At 46.1% G+C, this 21,778-nt stretch overlaps 2 protein-coding genes across 2 annotated transcripts in view; one reads left to right on the top strand and one right to left on the bottom strand.

Moving 5' to 3' along the window:
* Positions 1 to 297: 297 nt before the first annotated feature.
* Positions 298 to 20,326, top strand: LOC121574228 (solute carrier family 22 member 7). Its single transcript, XM_045207240.1, has 10 exons — positions 298 to 856; positions 1,167 to 1,270; positions 15,593 to 15,747; positions 15,900 to 16,068; positions 16,159 to 16,282; positions 18,307 to 18,404; positions 18,638 to 18,852; positions 19,268 to 19,376; positions 19,464 to 19,676; positions 20,046 to 20,326. The coding sequence occupies exons 1-10, from the start codon at positions 479 to 481 to the stop codon at positions 20,125 to 20,127; spliced, it is 1,647 nt and encodes a 548-aa protein (XP_045063175.1). The 5' UTR covers positions 298 to 478; the 3' UTR covers positions 20,128 to 20,326.
* A 941-nt stretch (positions 20,327 to 21,267) lies between these two features.
* LOC121574218 (cysteine-rich protein 2) overlaps positions 21,268 to 21,778 on the bottom strand; it is a 32,064-nt gene continuing 31,553 nt past the window's right edge. The window contains exon 7 of the mRNA XM_041886853.2: positions 21,268 to 21,698. Coding sequence (XP_041742787.1) covers positions 21,561 to 21,698 — 138 coding nt within the window. The 3' untranslated portion in view covers positions 21,268 to 21,560. The remainder of the gene's footprint in view (positions 21,699 to 21,778) is intronic.

Genomic DNA, 21,778 nt, shown 5'->3' with positions numbered 1-21,778 from the left:
CACACCCTGGCTCAACAATTAAGAGTCCCCAGAGCCAGGGCGTGACAGCTATCAAGTACTTGTCACTCATTGTCATGGTATGTTTGGCTTGACAATGTGCAATGGAGTTTGAAGAGCACAGACATCATGTTCCATTCTCTTTTTGAATTGTTAACATATTATTGAATTCTGGAAACTTTGAAATTGTGGAATGTTCTTTAGTTGCTCAAGCAACTCCTTGCTGTCAATGCATCACCAATTAATGTAGATTTAGGCATTCTTTTACAAGCAAAAGTGGTTTATTTATGTAGTTTTGCACAGTAAAAGATTGATCTATTTCGCAAGGTTAACTAACAATGAGACAGTGGGACCAACAGACAACCTTTAGACTTTAGGTAAAAGATTATGATATATTTTCTTGGATCCAAAGTACGAACGTGAATGAGTGTGATTGCTGTGCTTTCAGTATTACAAGAAGTCTATCTGGACCAAGTGGAAGATGAAGTTTGAACACCTACTCTCGGATATCAATGGATTTGGACGGTTCCAGATGATGATCATTATCATCAGCTTCATTGCTCGATTCACCCTGCCATGTCACTTTATGCTGGGTAACTTTATAGCGTCCGTACCCTCTCACCACTGTGATCTCAGCGCTCTGGATGATGAGGGCGTCTTTGGGAATCTGACCCAGGAGCAGAGACTGACTGTCAGTATTCCAGTACAGGAAGATGGGACTCCAAGCTCCTGTAAGATGTTCCCAGAGTCCCAGTTCCACCTCCTGTCCAACTCTAATGACAGTGACCTAGCTACAGTCCCCTGCCAGAATGGATGGTTATATGACAACAGCACCTTCAAATCCACTCTTGCTACAGAGGTATGCTTTTCTGTCTCTTTGTCACTAGACTATACAAGTCGAAAGGTAATGATGTAGTCAATGAATGTCTCATTGAATGAAAGGTCATGTTGTACTCATTGAATGTCATTCTTCGACCTCTACAGATGGTTGCATATAAATTAAGTGTTATTTGTAAGTACAAATCTCATTGAATGCATCTTTGAATATTGTTGCAGTGCTAGCAACTCAATGATAGTCTTTCACAAAAGGTAAGTAGAGAGGCCGTTCTCATTTATACTGTACCTTGAATGAGTTGTCTGTTTATTCTTATTTCTACCTCTCACATCAGTGGGACTTGGTGTGTGACCAGAAAGGGCTAAATAAGGCGACGGCCACCATCTTCTTCATGGGCGTGATGTTCGGAGCAATGACCTTTGGTAGTCTAAGTGACAGGTAAGTTAACAATCATTTATTAATTCACAGACAGTGGATTTTAGAGTCAATTTAAAACTAATCTCTCGTGTACAGACGCAGGTAACATAACTGGTATGGTAGCGTCTGTCAACAGAATGTGTGGATGCAATGATTAATGAGGAACCCTTGATGCGTCACTGAGCATTTGGACAAATCTTGATTTTACAGGTGTTAGTATCTTTTGGCCCATAGACTTGCCCGTAACTTGGAAAGGGGGGGGCTACCGCGCTGCTTCCACTCCTCGTTGTAGGATATTTTCTAACATGTCTTTCCCCGGAACTTAATCGAGCATCTGATGCAATTACGTGAGATTTTAGTTCTGGATTTCCAAGATGACCTAAAACCATGAAGTAGACTGTCTCTGAATGGAAAGAGAAAAGTTGTTAAGCTGTGAAAGGCCCAGTGCAGTGTCAATTTGTTTTTTCCTGTGCTTTGTATCATATTGTACAACAGCTGATTAAACTAACACTGTAAAAGTGTGAGAAAAATGTATATGTGTTATTTCCTGATTACACTACATGACCAAAAGTATGATCGTCTAACATTTTATTCCAAAATCATGGGCATTAATATGGAGTTGGTCGACTCTTTGCTGCTATAAAAGCCTCCACTCTTCTGGGAAGGCTTTCCACTAGATGTTGGAACATTGCTGCTGGGACTTGCTACCATTCAGCCAGAAGAGCATTAGTGAGGTCGGGCACTGATGTTGGGCGATTAGGCCTGGCTCATAGTCGGCTTTCCAAAGCTGTTCAATGCGGTTGAGGCCAGGGCTCTGGGCTCTGGGCTCTGGGCTCTGGGTTCTTCAAACTATTTCTGTATGGACCTCGCTTTGTGCACAGGGGCATTGTCAAGCTGAAACAAGAAAGGGCCTTCCCCAAACTGTTGCCACAAAGTTGGAAGCACATAATTGTCTAGAATGTCATTGCATGCTGTAGTGTTAAGATTTCCCTTCACTAGAACTAAGGGGCCTAGCCCGAACCATGAAAAACAGCCCCAGACCATTATTCCTCCTCCACTAAACTTTACAGTTGGCACTATGCATTGGGGCAGATTGCGTTCTCCTGGCACCCGCCAAACCTAGATTCGTCCGTCAGACTGCCAGATGGTGAAGCGTGATTCATCACTCCAGAGAACACGTTTCCACTGCTCCAGAGTCCAATGGCGGCGAGCTTTACACCACTCCAGCTGACGCTTGGCATTGCGCATGGTGATCTTAGCCTTGCGTGCGGCTGCTCAGCCATGGAAACCCATTTCATGAAGCTCCCGACGAACAGTTCTTGTGCTGACGTTGCTTCCAGAGGCAGTTTGGAACTCGGTAATGAGTGTTGCAACCGAGGACAGACGATTTTTGCGCTTCAGCACTCAGTGGTCCCGTTCTGTGAGCTTGTGTAGCCTACGATTTCACGGCTGAGCCGCTGTTGCTCCTAGACAGTTGACCGGGGCAGATCTATCAGGGCAGAAATTTAATGAACTCACTTGTTGGAAAGGTGGCATCCTAAGACGGTGCCACGTTGAAATTCACTGAGCTCTTCAGTAAGGCCATTCTACTGCCAATGTTTGTCTATGGCGATGGCATGGCTGTATGCTCGATTTTATACAACTGTCAGCAACGGGTGTGGCTGAAATAGCCGATTCCACTAATTTGAAGGGGTGTCCACATACTTTTGTGTATATAGTGTAGTTGCTGGTTGAAAATACAATCTACACAGGACCTTCTAATCAGCAGGTTTTGCATGGGTTGGAGTTTTGGCTTGCCTGTTGACAACACCAGTGGTACATTTGTTAATTTACCCATAACAAAGAGAATTCCAAACCTATAAAAGTTTTCCCCTCCCCACTCAGACCACTCCCAGACATCCTAGCAAAATTATTGCTTGAGAAGTAGTTTTTTTCTAAAAAGTTATTTCTGATTCTTTTTGACCATTTTAATGGAAAACTGTTATAAGGTACTTAATTGTTACCCAGAAATTATTTAGTTTTTAATATTTTATTAGGATACCCATTCATTGCCACGGGAAGTAGGGGTTCTGAGGGTGCTGCAGCACCCCCTGAAAAATTTGAATATTTATTTATTTATTTATTTATTATTATTATTATTATTAATTTTTTACTGGGCCTTTACAACTCCTGTATTAGCGGACCGATATAGCCGTCTTCAGCTGCAGGAAACTTTTTTTCACAAAAGTAGTGCACTGGGCCTTTCCTGCTCCTGTATTCAGAGCTGGTCCTGGCCATTCTGCTGCCCTAGGCGAGACAAACATATAGCCCCTACAAAACTAGAATACTCCCAGTAAGCAAAATATCGTTGAAAAGATGTCTAAAATCCGTATTTTCCAGACGTTGAAGTTAGGTTCAATTTATATTCTGAATGAAAGGTGAAAATATGTATTTTCCAGATATCAAGGCCGGTTGGGACCACACCAAATCTGAACCAAACATAGGCATCTACGGTTGAGCAAAATCAAGGCTGGTTCAGACCGGACCAAAAACCAACAACCGTGGACGTGGAAATCAAGGCCGGTCTGGAATGCACCAAAAAAAGATTGCTGGTCTGGACAGGACCAAAAAAAGATGTCCAAAAGACATCGGCGTCGGTCCGTGCTTACTGGGGTGTCGCCTACAGTGTCATCATGCAATGGAATTTTATGAATGCCCATCCATGTCTTAGTCCCACCATTTCTAAAACAGGCTTTTCCATTGGCTTTATTAGTCCTGATTCCTGTGACTAATCAATTTGGCTATTTAAGCTCTGAATACCAGCAACCCAACTTTATCAGGAGTTATCCTGAGCATATTTGCAATGTGTTTACACAGCGGGAAATTGATTAGTATTTTATTTTTCGCTATAGATACAAACTTGAATCCACTGATCATGACAATTTAGCCCAAGGGGTGAAACTCCTGGACAGCAGTTGTGAGTAGCCTGATTATCCATTCCATATTGTCCATTTTACTTTGGCCTGTACTGTTTTTAGGATATGTTGTTTGTTAACATGTCAACACATGTTTTATTTGATTGGGCGCCATTTAGGTTAGGCTATTTGATCGGAGAAACCTGCATGATGAAAAAAGTGTCTGTCTCATTACTTATACATGTTTTCTCTAGCCTGAAGGCTACAGAAAAGGCTACATACTCTTTCTACCATATACTATATCTGCTACATAATTTATGTTAGATACTTTTTTGACGGAACGTTTGTGGAGCGTGGCATCGATGCATCTCTCCAACAGCACCCAGGAGAGGCGCGCTGGGAATGGACAAGCGAAATACTTTGCGCCCCTGCCTTTGACAAAGCGGGCACTGCTTATTACAGGGCAGCATCAGTGCTCACCTAAAAAGCCCATATGCCACTGGTTGAGAGAAATTGTCATTGTTTTTGGGAAGAATTATGTGAGGTTTTATGTGTTGTTGGAGGTGTGTCTTGGTCAGTTTAGCTCAGAAAATGCCGCCCTCTTCAATCTGCCGCCATAGGCTGCCGCTTAATGCTGCCTAATGAGCGGGCCGGCCTTTCCTGTATTAGCGGACCGATGTAGCCCTCTGCAGCTCGGGAAGCATTTTTTTTTCTCACAAAAGTAGTGCATTGGGCATTTACTACTTCTGTATTAGCGGACCAATACAGCCATCTGCAGCGCAAGGATAAATATTGTTTTAGAATTCGCAGCACCCCCACCTGCAAACATCTTCCCTTGGCTATGTCCCAATTAGCTATTGCTGAACCAGCAGCTACTCTTCCTGGGGTCCACACAAAACATAAAACATGACATAATACAGAACATCAATAGACAGGAACAGCTCAAGGACTGAACTACACAAATTTAAAATAAGGACAATAGAACCAAAAAAGGACCTACTAACACAACAATGAGAGAAACAGAGAGACCCATTACTCTATGCCTACATCCAAATACATTAATATATTACATTTCCATTTTCATATATTCCATTTACATTCAGTAGCATCTAGCAGTTACACACATACATACACTACAGGTCAAACGTTTTAGAACACCTACTCATTCAAGGGTTTTTCTTTATTTTTACTATTTTCTACATTGTAGAATAATAGTGAAGACATCAAAACTATGAAATAACACATGGAATCATGTAGTAATCAAAAAAGTGTTAAACAAATCAAAATATATTTATATTAGAGATTATTCAAATAGCCACCCTTTGTTACGGTCCGGCACTGTTGGTCCTGTCCCCGCTTGTTTTCCTTTTCCTTTTTTCCCTGTGTGTGTTGTCTGTGTCTGTCTCCCCCTGCTGTGCAGCCCAGTCAGAGGATCTAGGTCAGGGGCGTGGCCATTCTCTCTCATGCTCAGTTACATCCAGCTGCAGCTCATTGTCACCAATCAACCAGCAGTTATCTACCCGGGCTGGACACCTCTCCAGCGCCAGTTCGTTCCTACACCACCTGTGGTAACTTGGCTCCGTACAGCAATCTCAGTTTAGTTGTTACCCTCTCAGCATTATAGTTGTCTCTGCCACGTTTGTAACCTGTCTCTCTTTCGACCAGATCCCGTCTGTTCCTGCTGCCTGCCTGCCTGCCACTCCCACGCCGCAACCTGCTCATCTGTTGTCTGATATCCTCGTCATCCAGCTCTCAGTGCTACTGGCTCTCCACCCCACTCAGCTCCTACCCCGGTCTGAAGCTGCTCCACCCTGAACTGTTTCTCTCTGCCAAAACACGCTGAATAAACAACATCTTAATTCACCCTCTTTGTCCGTGCGTCCGTCTCTGCGCCTGAGTCCCCCACCCAGCCTAACAGAACGAACTTGCCAAACATGGACTCAGCAGAGATGCCACATGAAACAACGGGTGATGGCGTACAACGCGCCCTCCATTCACAGGGAATGTTATTGGGACAACACGACCAACTCATCCGGTCTCTATTGGATAACAACCAGCGGTTGTTGGATCAAGTATCTCATCTCACCTCTCAGGTAGCTAACCTGGTAACACTCACTACTCTTCCTCCCTCTGCTTCTCCTCCGCCTGTTCCTCCTACAGTGGCTCCAGGTTCGGCTTCCGCTCCTGCCCTTCGGGAACCCCCTACAACCTCACCCGAACCTTTCACCGGGGACCTGAACAAATGCCGTGGTTTCCTGCTTCAGTGCCGCTTGGTGTTCCAACAGAAGCCCCTGTCTTTCTCCACGGAATCCTCAAAGGTACATTACGCTCTGGGGTTACTGAGGGGCAAAGCTTTGATTTGGGCAGAAGCGGCTTGTTCTACTCAGCAGATTGCCAGCCTGTCGTTTGACGATTTTTCCTCTCAATTGGAAGTTGTGTTTGATCACCCGGACCATGCCGGGACCGCCACAAAGAGACTGTTGAAGCTACGACAGGGCACGGGTAGCGTGGCTGAATACGCCATTGATTTTTGGTCCTTGGCAGCCGATTCCAAGTTGAATGACGAAGCTCTTCAGGGAGCGTTTGTTAACGGTTTGAGTGACACGATTAAGGATGAACTAGCTGTTCGTGATGAGCCTGCTAACCTTCATTTTCTCGTTTCCCTTGCTACACGAATAGACAACAGGCTACGGGAGAGGAGACAGGAGAGGGGCGGTCGGGTCCGCACCGCAGGCGGGGCCCCCTCGCTTTCTGCAACCCGAGCAACACCACCACTCGGACACCGCCCACACACCTCAGCGGATCCCTCCACGGAACTAGACGAGCCCATGCAGCTGGGCCGTGCTCGCTCTGTCCCCTGCCGAAAAGGAACGGCGCATGCGGGCTGGTGAGTGCATGTACTGTGGGGACCGCACTCATTTCCTGGTTAACTGTCCGGTTCGCCCAAAGACCAAGCTCGCAAGTAAAGGTGGGGCGTACTTGCGAGTGCTACACCTGACTCAATGCCCACAGCACCCCGTCTAGTTATCCCAGCTACAGTCCAGTTCAGGAATCTGTCTCTCCCATTAGCTGCTCTCATTGACTCTGGTGCTGAGGATAGTTTCCTTGACGTTAACCTGGTCACTCAGGCTGAGATCCCTGTTAAGCCCCTGCCTAAGCCTATAACAGTAACCGCTATAGACGGCCATCAGTTTGCCAACATCACCCACCAAACTGTCCCCGTTTCTCTCATGCTGTCCGGCAATCACAAAGAAACCATCCAGTTTAAAGTAGTCTCCTCCTCGGCCTCCCCTCTTATCCTCGGTTTCCCTTGGCTTAGCCTTCACAACCCCCATATTGACTGGCAAAACCACAAAATACACAGTTGGAGCACTCACTGCCATTCTGCTTGCCTTGGGTCGGCTATTCCGCCCTCGGTAGGTTCCCCTGCTTCCCCTGTCAAACCCCCCAGACCTCTCTTCAGTCCCTGAAGAGTACCTGGACCTGGCCGAGGTATTCAGTAAGTCCAAAGCACTTTCACTACCACCTCATAGGCCATACGATTGCGCTATTGAGTTACTGCCTGGAGCCCCTTTGCCGTCCAGTCGGCTTTTCAATCTGTCCCGTCCTGAGAGAGAAGCTATGGAAACCTACATAGGTGAGTCCCTAGCCTCTGGTATCATTCGTCCCTCATCTTCCGCTGTTGGTGCTGGGTTCTTTTTGTAGAGAAGAAGGACAAAACATTACGCCCCTGCATTGACTACAGAGGACTAAATAACATCACAGTCAGAAATACGTACCCCCCTGCCTCTCATCAACTCAGCATTTGAACCCCTTCATGGTGCCACCGTGTTTACCAAACTCGACCTGCGTAACGCTTACCACCTCATTAGGATCAGGCAGGGAGACGAATGGAAAACTGGGTTCAATACCCCTCTCGGACACTTTGAATACCTAGTCATGCCATTCGGTCTCACTAACGCCCCAGCAGTGTTTCAGGCCATGGTTAACGATGTGTTGAGGGATTTTCTACACCGTTTTGTGTTTGTCTATTTGGATGACATTCTAATATTCTCTAAGTCACAGGATGAACACGTCTCCCACGTCCGTCTGGTTCTCCAACGCCTCATGGAAAATAAACTGTATGTGAAAGCAGAAAAATGTGAGTTCCACCGGCAGTCCGTCCCCTTTTTTGGGCTTTATTATCGAGCGGGGACAAGTGTCACCAGACCCTGACAAGATCAGAGCGGTTGCGGAGTGGCCCACACCCACGTCTCGGAAGCAGCTGCAACGCTTCCTGGGCTTCGCCAACTTCTACCGCCCGCTTCATCAGGGGTTTCAGCCGAGTGGTTGCCCCTGACCAAGCTCACCTCCCCAAAGGTGCCATTCCTGTGGACGCCTGAGGCCGAGTCAGCCGTGAGTACATTGAAGGAACTGTTCTCCACCTCACCTGTTCTTATTCATCCAGACACTAGTTTGCAGTTTATTGTGGAAGTGGACGCCTCTGATTCGGGGTGGGGGCTGTCCTGTCACAACGTTCCCCCATGGACCAGAAGCTCCATCCTGTGGCCTTTTTCTCCAGGAGATTGACCCCTGCTGAGAAGAACTACGACGTGGGTAACCGGGAGTTGCTTGCTGTCAAGTTGGCGTTGGAGGAGTGGAGGCACTGGCTAGACGGAGCAGAGCAACCCTTCATAGTCTGGACAGACCACAAGAACCTGGCTTACATCCAGTCATCCAAGAGGCTAAACTCCCGTCCAGGCCAGATGGGCTCTGTTCTTCAGCAGGTTCAAGTTTATTTTAACATATCGTCCTGGCACACGTAATGTCAAGCCTGATGCTCTCTCTCGCCAGTTTACAGACAATGAAGACTCCAGCAATCCTGAACCTGTTCTGCCCGCTTCCTGTTTGGTGGCGGCTGTTCACTGGGAAATCGAGTCCCTCGTCCGATCGGCACAAGAGTCGGAACCTGGACCGGCCGATGGCCCCCCGACCTTCTCTATCTTCCCGCAGCCGTGCGGCGCAAGTGCTCAACTGGATCCACACCTCGCGCTTCTCCTGCCACCCTGGTATGAACCGTACACTGTCGCTACTGAAGAGGCACTTTTGGTGGCCATCCGTCGAGACTGACGTCCGGGAATACGTGGCGGCCTGTTCCATCTGTGCCCAAAATAAGGCTTCCCACCGGGCTCCTTCGGGCCTGCTGCGGCCTCTCCCAGTCCCGAGTCGTCCTTGGTCTCACATGGCCTTGGACTTCGTCACTGGACTTCCTATGTCTGAGGGTAATGACACCATACTCACCATCGTGGACAGATTCTCTAAATCTGCCCATTTTGTTGCATTACCAAAATTACCGTCTGCCAGTGAGACAGCCGACCTCTTTGTCCTACATGTATTCCGTCCCCATGGAATACCTGTGGACATAGTGTCCGATAGAGGCCCACAGTTCATTTCTCGGGTATGGAAGGAGTTTTGTTCTGCTCTGGGTGCCTCTGTCAGTCTCTCATCAGGTTTCCATCCCCAGTCCAATGGCCAGACTGAGAGGACCAATCAGGACCTGGAGGCTGCTCTACGCTGTGTGACATCCCAGAACCCGTCCACTTGGGCCAAACACCTCCCGTGGGTCGAATATGCCCACAATTCCCTCACCTCATCTGCCACCGGCCTCTCACCATTTGAGGCGGCTTTGGGGTACCAACCGCCATTGTTCCCGTCTCAGGAAAAGGAGTTAGCCGTCCCGTCAGTTCAGGATAACCTTCGTCGCTGCCGCAAGGTGTGGGTGGACACCCGTGAGGCCCTTCTACGGACAGCAGAGCGTAACAAGAGAGTGGCGGACAGGCACAGGGTAGTCGCTCCCCAGTTCCAGCCTGGTCAGCGAGTCTGGCTCTCCTCCAGCAACATCCCCCTGCGCACTGACTCCCGTAGCTGTCGCCCCGGTATTTGGGTCCTTTCGAGATCGACTCCATCATCAACCCTTCGGCTGTTCGGTTGAAGCTTCCCCAGGCCATGAGAGTCCATCCTACATTTCACGTGTCCCAGCTGAAGCTGGTCTCCTCCAGCCCTTTGTGTCCGCCTGTGGATCCCCCTCCGCCACCGCGATATTGTGAGCGACCATCCAGCCTACACGGTGCGGAGACTGCTGGACGTCCGGAGGCGTGGTAGAGGGCTTCAGTACCTGGTGGACTGGGAGGATACGGTCCCGAGGAGAGGTCCTGGATTCCCCGGACGGTTTATACTGGATCCGCAGCTGGTGGCTGACTTCCATAGGGGACCACCCTGACAAGCCGGGTGGGTCGCCGGGTGGCGCCCGTTGAGGGGTACTGTTACGGTCCGGCACTGTTGGTCCTGTCCCCGCTTGTTTTCCTTTTCCTTTTTCCCTGTGTGTGTTGTCTGTGTCTGTCTCCCCCTGCTGTGCAGCCCAGTCAGAGGATCTAGGTCAGGGGGCGTGGCCATTCTCTCTCATGCTCAGTTACATCCAGCTGCAGCTCATTGTCACCAATCAACCAGCAGTTATCTACCCGGGCTGGACACCTCTCCAGCGCCAGTTCGTTCCTACACCACCTGTGGTAACTTGGCTCCGTACAGCAATCTCAGTTTAGTTGTTACCCTCTCAGCATTATAGTTGTCTCTGCCACGTTTGTAACCTGTCTCTCTTTCGACCAGATCCCGTCTGTTCCTGCTGCCTGCCTGCCTGCCACTCCCACGCCGCAACCTGCTCATCTGTTGTCTGATATCCTCGTCATCCAGCTCTCAGTGCTACTGGCTCTCCACCCCACTCAGCTCCTACCCCCGGTCTGAAGCTGCTCCACCCTGAACTGTTTCTCTCTCTGCCAAAACACGCTGAATAAACAACATCTTAATTCACCCTCTTTGTCCGTGCGTCCGTCTCTGCGCCTGAGTCCCCCACCCAGCCTAACACCTTTTGCCTTGACGACAGCTTTGCACACTCTTGGCATTCTCTCAACCAGCTTCACCTGTAATGCCTTTCCAACAGTCTTGAAAGAGTTCCCACATATGCTGAGCACTTGTTGGCTGCTTTTCCTTCACTCTGCGGTCCGACTCATCCCAAACCATCTCAAAGCTGCTCTTCCTCCCGGGGAATGACTGCCCGTTGTGTCCGCCTCCCAGAGTGCAAAGAGCCTTGGCGTGACCCTGGACAACACCCTGTCGTTCTCCGCTAACATCAAGGCGGTGACCCGATCCTGTAGGTTCATGCTCTACAACATTCGGAGAGTACGATCCTGCCTTACACAAGAAGCGGCACAGGTCCTAATCCAGGCACATGTCATCTCCCGTCTGGATTACTGCAACTCGCTGTTGGCTGGGCTCCCTGCCTGTGCCATTAATCCCCTACAACTCATCCAGAATGCCGCAGCCCGTCTGGTGTTCAACCTTCCCAAGTTATCTCACGTCACCCCGCGCCTCCGCACATTCCACTGGCTTCCAGTTGAAGCTTGCATCTGCTATAAGACCATGGTGCTTGCCTACAGAGCTGTGAGGGGAACGGCACCTCCGTACCTTCAGGCTCTGATCAGTCCCTACACCCAAACGAGGGCATTGCGTTCATCCACCTCTGGCCTGCTGGCCCCCTACCTCTCTGGGAAGCACAGTTCCCACTCAGCCCAGTCAAAACTGTTCGCTGCTCTGGCACCCCAATGGTGGAACAAGCTCCCTCACGATGCCAGGACAGCGGAGTCACTCACCACCTTCCGGAGACACTTGAAACCCCACCTCTTTAAGGAATACCTGGGATAGGATAAAATAATAAAATAAAAAATAAAAAAATAGAAAAAATAAATATATATATATACAGTGGGGAGAACAAGTATTTGATACACTGCCGATTTTGCAGGGTTTCCTATTTACAAAGCATGTAGAGGTCTGTAATTTTTTATCATAGGTACACTTCAACTGTGAGAGACGGAATCTAAAACAAAAATCCAGAAAATCACATTGTATGATTTTTAAGTAATTAATTTGCATTTTATTGCATGACATAAGTATTTGATACATCAGAAAAGCAGAACTTAATATTTGGTACAGAAACCTTTGTTTGCGATTACAGAGATCATACGTTTCCTGTAGGTCTTGACCAGGTTTGCACACACATGCAGCAGGGATTTTGGCCCACTCCTCCATACAGACCTTCTCCAGATCCTTCAGGTTTTCGGGGGCTGTCGCTGGGCAATACGGACTTTCAGCTCCCTCCAAAGATTTTCTATTGGGTTCAGGTCTGGAGACTGGCTAGGCCACTCCAGGACCTTGAGATGCTTCTTACGGAGCCACTCCTTAGTTGCCCTGGCTGTGTGTTTCGGTCGTTGTCATGCTGGAAGACCCAGCCACGACCCATCTTCAATGCTCTTACTGAGGGAAGGAGGTTGTTGGCCAAGAACTCGCGATACATGGCCCCTTCCATCCTCCCCTCAATACGGTGCAGTCGTCCTGTCCCCTTTGCAGAAAAGCATCCCCAAAGAATGATTTTTCCACCTCCATGCTTCACGGTTGGGATGGTGTTCTGGGGGTTGTACTCATCCTTCTTCTTCCTCCAAACACGGCGCAGTGGAGTTTAGACCAAAAAGCTCTATTTTTGTCTCATCAGACCACATGACCTTCTCCCATTCCTCCTCTGGATCATCCAGATGGTCATTGGCAAACTTCAGACGGGCCTGGACATGCGCTGGCTTGAGCAGGGGACCTTGCGTGCGCTGCAGGATTTTTAATCCATGACCGGCGTAGTGTGTTACTAATGGTTTTCTTTGAGACTGTGGTCCCAGCTCTCTTCAGGTCATTGACCAGGTCCTGCCGTGTAGTTCTAGGCTGATCCCTCACCTTCCTCATGATCATTGATGCCCCGACGAGGTGAGATCTTGCATGGAGCCCCAGACCGAGGGTGATTGACCATCATCTTGAACTTCTTCCATTTTCTAATAATTGCGCCAACAGTTGTTGCCTTCTCACCAAGCTGCTTGCCTATTGTCCTGTAGCCCATCCCAGCCTTGTGCAGGTCTACAATTTTAACCCTGATGTCCTTACACAGCGCTCTGGTCTTGGCCATTGTGGAGAGGTTGGAGTCTGTTTGATTGAGTGTGTGGACAGGTGTCTTTTATACAGGTAACGAGTTCAAACAGGTGCAGTTAATACAGGTAATGAGTGGAGAACAGGAGGGCTTCTTAAAGAAAAACTAACAGGTCTGTGAGAGATGGAATTCTTACTGGTTGGTAGGTGATCAAATACTTATGTCATGCAATAAAATGCAAATTAATTACTTAAAAATCATACAATGTGATTTTCTGGATTTTTGTTTTAGATTCTGTCTCTCACAGTTGAAGTGTACCTTTGATAAAAATTACAGACCTCTACATGCTTTGTAAGTAGGAAAACCTGCAAAATCGGCAGTGTATCAAATACTTGTTCTCCCCACTGTATATTGTAAAGTGGTTATCCCACTGGCTATTAGGTGAATGCACCAATTTGTAAGTCGCTCTGGATAAGAGCGTCTGCTAAATGACGTAAATGTAAATGTAAATGTAATTTGGTTGACGTCGGGGGATTGTGGAGGCCAGGTCATCTGATACAGCACTCCTTCTCTCTCCTTCTTGGTAAAATAGCCCTTTCACAGCCTGGAGGTGTGTTGGGTCATTGTCTTGTTGAAAAACAAATGATAGTCCCACTAAGCCCAAACCAGATGGGATGGCGTATCGCTACAGAATGCTGTGGTAGTCATGCTGGTTAAGTGTGCCTTGAATTCTAAATAAATCACAGACAGTGTCACCAGCAAAGCACCCCCACACCATAACACCTCCTCTTCCATGCTTTATGGTGGGAAATACACATGCGGAGATCATCCGTTCACCCACAACGCATCTCACAAAGACACGGCGGTTAAATGTACTGTATGTACTGTATGTATGTGTATATGTATGTGTATGTATGTATATGTATGTATGTGTATATGTGTATATACATATATATATATATATATATATATATATATTTGCGAGAAAACAAAACATATGGGGGATTGGAAGTGATGCAGACAATTACATTGATGGAAGTTACAATCTATCAGCAACATTAAAGCTGATCCCCCCCACAAAAAAAGTAAAACAAATTCAATAAATAAAAAGACACGGCGGTTGGAATCAAAAATCTCCAATTTGGACTCCAGACCAAAGGACAGATTTCCACCAGTCTAATATCCATTGCTCATGTTTCATGGCCCAAGCAAGTCTCTTCTTCTTATTGGTGTCCTTTAGTAGTGGTTTCTTTGCAGCAATTTGACCATGAAGGCCTTATTCACACAGTCTCCTCTGAACAGTTGATGTTGAGTTGTGTCTGTTACTTGAGCTCTGTGAAGCATTTATTTAGGCTGCAATTTCTGAGGCTGGTAGTTCTAATGAACTTATCCTCTGCAGCAGAGGTAACTCTGGGTCTTCCATTCCTTTGGCGGTCCTCATGAGAGCCAGTTTCATCATAGCACTTGATGGTTTTTGCGAATGCACTTGAAGAAACTTTAAAAGTTCTTGAAATTTTCCGTATTGACTGACCTTCATGTCTTAAAGTAATGATGGACTGTAATTTCTCTTTGCTTATTTGAGCTGTTCTTGACATAATATGAACTTGGTCTTTTACCAAATAGGGCTATCTTCTGCATTCCAGGTGACTACCTCATGAAGCTGGTTGAGAGAATGCCAAGAGTGTGCAAAGCTGTCATCAAGGCAAAGGGTGGCTATTTGAAGAATCTCAAATATAAAATATATTTTGATTTGTTTAACACTTTTTTGGTTACTACATGATTCCATATGTGTTATTTCATAGTTTTGATGTCTTCACTATTATTCTACAATGTAGAAAATAGTAAAAAATTAAGAAAAACCCTTGAATGAGTAGGTGTTCTAAAACTGTTGTCTGGTAGTGTACATCAGTATACATATGCCTATGACTTATTTAGGTAAGATAGGTATTGTGCTGTAAGGTTTCTATTACAATTTTGCTGTTTGCTTGAGTAATTTGAGATGGAAGGGAGTTCCATCTATATAATACTGTGCGTTGCCTTGAATTAATTATGGATTTGGGGACTGTGAAGGGACACCTGGTGGCATGTCTGGTGGGGTAAGTTTGTCTGTCAGAGCTTCTTCACCACATTAATATTTCTCACTAAAACCAAAATTGATGCAGTCAATCTCTCCTCTACTTTAATTAAGAGAGACTGACAATTTGATATTGAGATAAAAACGGCTGCATTTGGCCTTTAATCTTTTTAAATCGATTAAATTAAGGGGAATTTTGTATTTCTATTCTCTCTACATAAGCTTTTACATTTCTAATTGAAAGAGGGGAGCAGCCTCACACTACAGAAACAGAAAATAGGCCCCTGCCATATGGGCTGTTCTAGCTTGGACAAGGCTACTTAATGTAAGTAGATATTTTTCTGTTCACTTTATCTTCACATGTTGTCTTTTTTCTCTAGGTTTGGTAGGAAGACCATGCTCCTGGTGTCCTATATATCTGGCATGCTGTTTGGTATTGCCAGTGCTTTCTCCACCTCCTTCATCATGTTTGCTGTGCTCAGGTTCTTCACTGGGTTCGGCATCACTGGCATCGTCATCGTCTCATCAGTACTCAGTGATTATACACACACACTTGCACACACCCAAGCACACACACACACACACTCAAATATGAAGCCCACCCACCACTAGACGAATACAGACAACCAACGTGGTGTCCCAAAGACTATCCTTGTCTCATCTGGTGTTGCGTTGTGTTGCCCTCAGGTGTGGAGTGGGTGGACATTGAGCACAGAAAATTAGTGGGAGTGATTGACAGCCTGTCCTGGACGTTTGGTAACTCCATGATTCCAGCCATAGCCTATTGTGTGAACGACTGGAGACAGCTGACCATAGTGGTCACCTCACCTCTCGCCCTGGCCATACTCACATGGAGGTCAGAGGGAGGGAGGGACTGACAAACAAATGAATGGACAGTTAACAGTTGCTGTGATATTGTGAATAACATCTTTACCTCCTCCAATAGGTGGATTCCTGAGTCAGCCAGGTGGCTCATAGCCAATGGGAAGTTTGAGAAAGCAAACTTTTATTTGCAACAATGTGCCCAGATGAACCAGAAGGAGGAGTTTGCATCCAAAATTACACCAGAGGTAAGGGAATGCCAGGATAGGATAAGTTTAAGCAATATGGTTCTTCTGATTCTTTCACCTTTCCTTCTAGCCTGGTTACAGATCTGTTTGTGCTCAAATCAAATCAAATGTTATTTGTCACATGCTCTGAGTACACCAGGTGTAGATTTTACCGTGAAAGGCTTACTTACAAGCACTTTCCCAACAATGCTGAGTTAAAAAGTATGAAAATTAGCAAATAAAAATTGAAATATTAACACAATAAAATCATAACAAAGCTACAGTATATACAGGGATACCGAGTCAATGTGCTGGGGGTACGAGGTAGTTGAGGTGATTGAGGTAATATGTACATGTAGGTAGGGGTAAAAGTGAGGCAATCAGGATAGATAATAAACAGAGTAGAAGCAGCGTGTGTGAAGAGTGAAAGATTGCGAAAGAGTGCGAAAGAGTGTGTGTGTGTGTGGCGTCAATATGGATGTGTGTGTGTGTGTTTTGTGTGTGTGAGCGTATGTAGTGTGTGTGTGTGTTGGAGTGTCAGTGTAATATGTGTGGGTTGAGTCCAGTGATTGTGCATAGAGCCAGTGCGAGAGAGTCAGTGCAACAAAAAAAAAGGGGGTCAATGCAAAATAGTCCGGGTAGCCATTTGATTAACTGTTCAGCAGTCTTATGGCTTGGGAGTAGAAGCTGTTCAGGAGCCTTTTGGTCCCAGACTTGGTGCTCTGGTACCACTTGCAATGTGGTAGCAGAGAGAACAGTCTAAGACTTGGGTGGAGTCGTTGACAATTTTTAGGGCCTTCCTCTGACACTGCCTGGTACAGAGGTCCTGGATGGCAGGGAGCTCGGTCCCAGTGATGTACTGGGTCATACGCACTACCCTCTGTAGCGCCTTGCGGTCGGATGCCAAGCAGTTGCCATACCAAGTGGTGATGCAGCCAGTCAAGATGCTCTCAATGATGCAGCTGTAGAACATTTTGAGGATCTGAGGGCCCATGCCAAATCTTCTCAGCCTCCTGAAGGGGAAGAGGTATTGTCGTACCCTCTTCACGACTGTGTTGGTGTGTTTGGATCATGATAGGTCCTTAGTGATGTGGACACCGAGGAACTTGAAGCTCTTGACCCGCTCCAGTACAGCCCCGTCGATGTGGATGGGGGCGTGCTCGGCCCTCCGTTTCCTGCATTCCACGATCAGCTCCTTTGTCTTGCTGACGTTGAGGGAGATGTTGATGTCCTGGCACCATACAGCCAGGTCTCTGACCTCCTCCCTATTAGCTATCTCATTGTCGTCGGTGATCAGGCCTACCACCGGTGTGTCATTTGCAAACTTAATGATGGTGTTGGGAGTCATGCGCGGCCACTCAGTCGTGGGTGAACATGGAGTATAGGAGGGGACTGAACACGCACCCTTGAGGGGCCTTGTGTTGAGGGTCAGCGTGGCGGATGTGTTGTTGTCTACCATCACCAGGGGGCAGCCTGTCAGGAAGTCCAAGATCCAGTTGCAGAGGGAGGTGTTTAATCCCAGGGTCCTTAGTTTAGTGATGATCTTGGAGGGCACTATGGTGTTGAACGCTGAGCTGTAGTCAATGAACAGCATCCTCACGTAGGTGTTCCTTTTGCCCAGGTGGGAAAGGGCAGTGTGGAGCGCAATAGAGATTGTGTAATCTGTGGATCTGTTGGGATGGTATGCGAATTGGAGTGGGTCCAGTGTGTATGGGATGATGGTGTTGATGTGAGCCATAACCTTCCTTTCAAAGCATTTCATGGCTACAGATGTGAGTGCTACGGAGCGATAGTAATTTAGACAGGTTACTTTGGCCTTCTTGGGCACAGGGACTGTCTTGCTAACTCCTATGGTCAGAGTTGGCAAGACAGCACAAACAGATCTAGGACCTGGTTACTTTCCCTCTGAAAGCCTGGGTGGGATTTTTCCCATATTGCTTATATATATAATATCTTTTCATATCTACAGGAGTGTCGAGGAGATAAAGTCTAGGGGTTGATTTGGGATTCAGCAACTGATCCGCCTCTGTTCTTCTCGCCACCAGACTCTGTCCAGTATCATTGTGACAGAGAGAAAAGACAGAACCTACTCCTACCTTGACCTGGTCAGAACCCCAAAGATGAGGAGACTGTTGTTCATCATGTCTAGCTATACATAATAATGTAAGAATAATGTAGAAATTTATTGATGCTATCAAGTTGGGTAACATTTCATTTGAATGTTCTGATCTAATGTCCACATAAGATAATATCATGAAATGTAATTTCAACATTAAATTAGACTTTTAGCTCACCTCAAACTATGTCAAAACACATTACATCAGTCTACACAGTTTAACAACACCAACAATGCCAACCTGATTTCTCATCCCAAAGGTATGGTGTGGCTTCAACATATTATGGCATTAGCTTCAACATCACTGGATTTGGGCTCAACATATATCTAACCCAGTTTGTATATGGTGCCATAGAGCTGCCAGCCAAACTAGCAGTGTACTACCTTCTGGATAAGGTGGGCAGGAGAAACACTGAAGTAGGATCTCTGCTAGGAGCTGGAATCTGTCTCACTATTAACATTTTCCTACCCAGAGGTGAGTGCTTTTTGTTTTTATCAGGGAGGCGGGCAATTCCAGTCCAGGAGACATCATCTTATAATGTATAGGAGTTGTCATCTAATACTGGAGTTGGAACAAACCCTGGCAGTACTAGATGATAACTCTACAGGAGTTATCACATCTCTACAGGAGTTATTATCACATCTCTACAGGAGTTATCACATCTCTACACGAGTTATCACATCACTACAGGAGTTATTATCACATCACTACAGGAGTTATTATCACATCTCTACAGGAGTTATCACATCTCTACAGGAGTTGTCATCTAGTTCTGCTGGGGTGTGTTCCAGTCTGTTTCAGTTATTCATGAACTCATCCTAAATATTTAAATATGGTGGGTAACTTTGACTTAAAGGAAAGGTCATGTCGTTCCTCTCCTCCCTTTCAGACATGTCTGTTTTAAGGACGGTGGTGGCGGTGCTGGGGAAGGGTTGCTCGGCAGCATCCTTCACAACCATCGTGTTATACAGCTCTGAGCTGTTCCCTACTGTGGTCAGGTAAATCACACCTCTGTCTCCGATTTAAAGTGTAACTAAAGACAGGTCAAAATGTGTGTTCTGTATCTTTCTCTCTCTGTCTCTCAGGCAGAACGGCATGGGCTACAACTCGTCCATGGGTCGTCTGGGAGTGTCTCTGGCCCCTCTCATCCTGCTGCTGGATGAGGTGTGGAGGGATCTTCCGCAGGTCCTTCTCTGCTCCATAGCCCTGCTGGCTAGCCTGGTGGCCAGGATGCTGCCTGAGACACGGGGCCGCTGTCTACCAGAGACCATTCAGGACATTGAGGACGGGCAGACAGGGTACGATATAGCCTCTGTGATATAGACACTTAGGTTGGGATTCAATCCAATGTGCGTTAAAGAGCAGTGCACTAGACAGATGACAATTAACTGTAAGTCGCTCTGGATAAGAGCGTCTAATAAATGACTAAAATGTAAATGTAATGCGCCTATTAAAGGCGAAATATGCAGAAATCGCTCCGCCATTGCCTAGTTGCTAAAATTGTAAAATGCTAGTCTATAAACCTAGCAAACCACAATTTCTCAAGCAAGCATTTTGGGTGTAATCTGTAAATTCTTTGCAAACATGGTTATTGATGATTATGAATATCATAGTAAGTGTTTTATCAATGATTATGTGTTTATTTCTTTTTTAATGTACCATTCTAGGAAGAGTTTGGCTGGATCCCAAGTTGTGGAAACAACAGAAATCCCTCTAAAATCAAAGGCCAACAATGAGATGGAAAATTGATACTAAGACAGTCTTTCTGTATATATTTTTTATATGCCAAAATGTGCACCAACAACAATTTTTCAAGTTCCACATCAAAAACAACATTCAAACCTAGCACTATAATTTGTATATGAGGAATAAAATATGCTTCTCTTGTATCTCGTTTCTCTTTTTAGTCATTTAGCAGACACTCTTATCCAGAGCGACTTACAATTAGGGAGTGCATAAATTTTTTCATACTGGCCCCCCATGTAGCTCAGTTGGTAGAGCATTGTGTTTGCAACGCCAGGGTTGTGGGTTCGATTCCCATGGGCGGCCAGTATGAAAAAATGTATGCACTCCCTAACTCTAAGTCGCTCTGGATAAGAGTGTCTGCTAAATTACTAAAAATGTAAATCTTATAGGACAAGAGAAACGAGATACAAGAGAAGCATATTTTATTCCTCATATACAAATTATAATTTTCCACTCAATTGCAATACTATATTATCTTATTTAGAAAATACCTTTTTGTTTCATATCAACGAGGAACAAAATATTATCTTTGATAATGTATCATAACTCTTTATGCATTCTTCCTCACCATAACCATTGGCAAATACATGCAATCAATCTTTAATATTGGATATGAGCCTGATGTTAAATACATATTTTATAAATCAGTGTGCTTAGTAGGTTGCAAAAGTGATTTAAATAATATTTTTTGTTAGTTTTTTACCCCTTTTTCTCCCAATTTCAATTACGATCTTGTCTCATCGCTGCAACTCCCCAACAGGCTCAGGAGAGGCGAAGGTCGAGTCATGCGTCCTCCGAAACATGACCCGCCAAACCGTACTCCTTAACACCCGCCCGCACCAATGTATCCGAGGAAATACCGTTCAACTGATGACCGAAGTCAGCCTGCAGGCGCCCGGCCCGCCACAAGGATGCACTGTTGGTTAAAATAAATGCACTGTTGGTTAAGGGCTGTAAGTAAGCATTTCACTGTAATGTCTGCACCTGTTGTATTCGGCGCATGTGACCAATAAAATTTGATTTGATTTGAAGGAGTTGCTAGAGTGCGATGAGCCAAGTAAAGCACTCCCGGCCAAACCCTCCCCTAACCCGGACGATGTTGGGCCAATTGTGCCCTATGGGACTCCCGGACACAGCCTGGGATCGAACCCTGGTCTGTAGTGACACCTCAAGCACTGCGATGCAGTGCCTTAGACCGCTGCGCCACTTGGGAGGCCTAAATACTCTTAAACATTATACAAACAATATGTAAAAAATACACACAAAAATACAACCATGTTTATCAGCAAGCGTGTGGTTGGTTTCATCGCAATACCTGTCAATTCAGTCACTGAATAACTTCAGTCACTCAATTCAGTAATTTCAGTCACTCAGTTCAGTCACTGAAATTACCCCAATCAAACCGAAACCCCATTCATCTCACTTTCAGTGTGTGGTTAGGACTGGCTGGGTATTTCAGTTTGCTCCATGTCTTCTTTCTCATAGATGTAACAGCCCACCTTGCCGATGTTCACTCCTTTTGGTCCATACAGGATGCCGTAGCAAGGGACGTGGCAGTAAGGTATCCCTTCATGCTGCAACAAGGGAAACATCAGCAATGTCATGTTTTAGTTTTGAAATTTGATTGAGATATTATTCTTGGGAAACCCATTCT

Source organism: Coregonus clupeaformis, chromosome 1 (assembly GCF_020615455.1).
Source record: "Coregonus clupeaformis isolate EN_2021a chromosome 1, ASM2061545v1, whole genome shotgun sequence".
NCBI lineage: Eukaryota > Metazoa > Chordata > Actinopteri > Salmoniformes > Salmonidae > Coregonus > Coregonus clupeaformis.
The sequence above is the reverse complement of the archived record's forward strand: the minus strand, read 5'-3'. Positions and strand labels throughout refer to the sequence as shown.

Excerpts from the sequence above, each read along its gene's own strand:
- LOC121574228 (XM_045207240.1), top strand. The coding sequence starts at position 479 with ATGAAGTTTGAACACCTACTCTCGGATATCAATGGATTTGGACGGTTC. Across the intron at positions 1,271-15,592 it reads TTTGGTAGTCTAAGTGACAG|GTTTGGTAGGAAGACCATGC; the intron begins GTAAGTTAACAA and ends TTTTTTCTCTAG. Across the intron at positions 19,377-19,463 it reads CTGTTCCCTACTGTGGTCAG|GCAGAACGGCATGGGCTACA; the intron begins GTAAATCACACC and ends TCTGTCTCTCAG.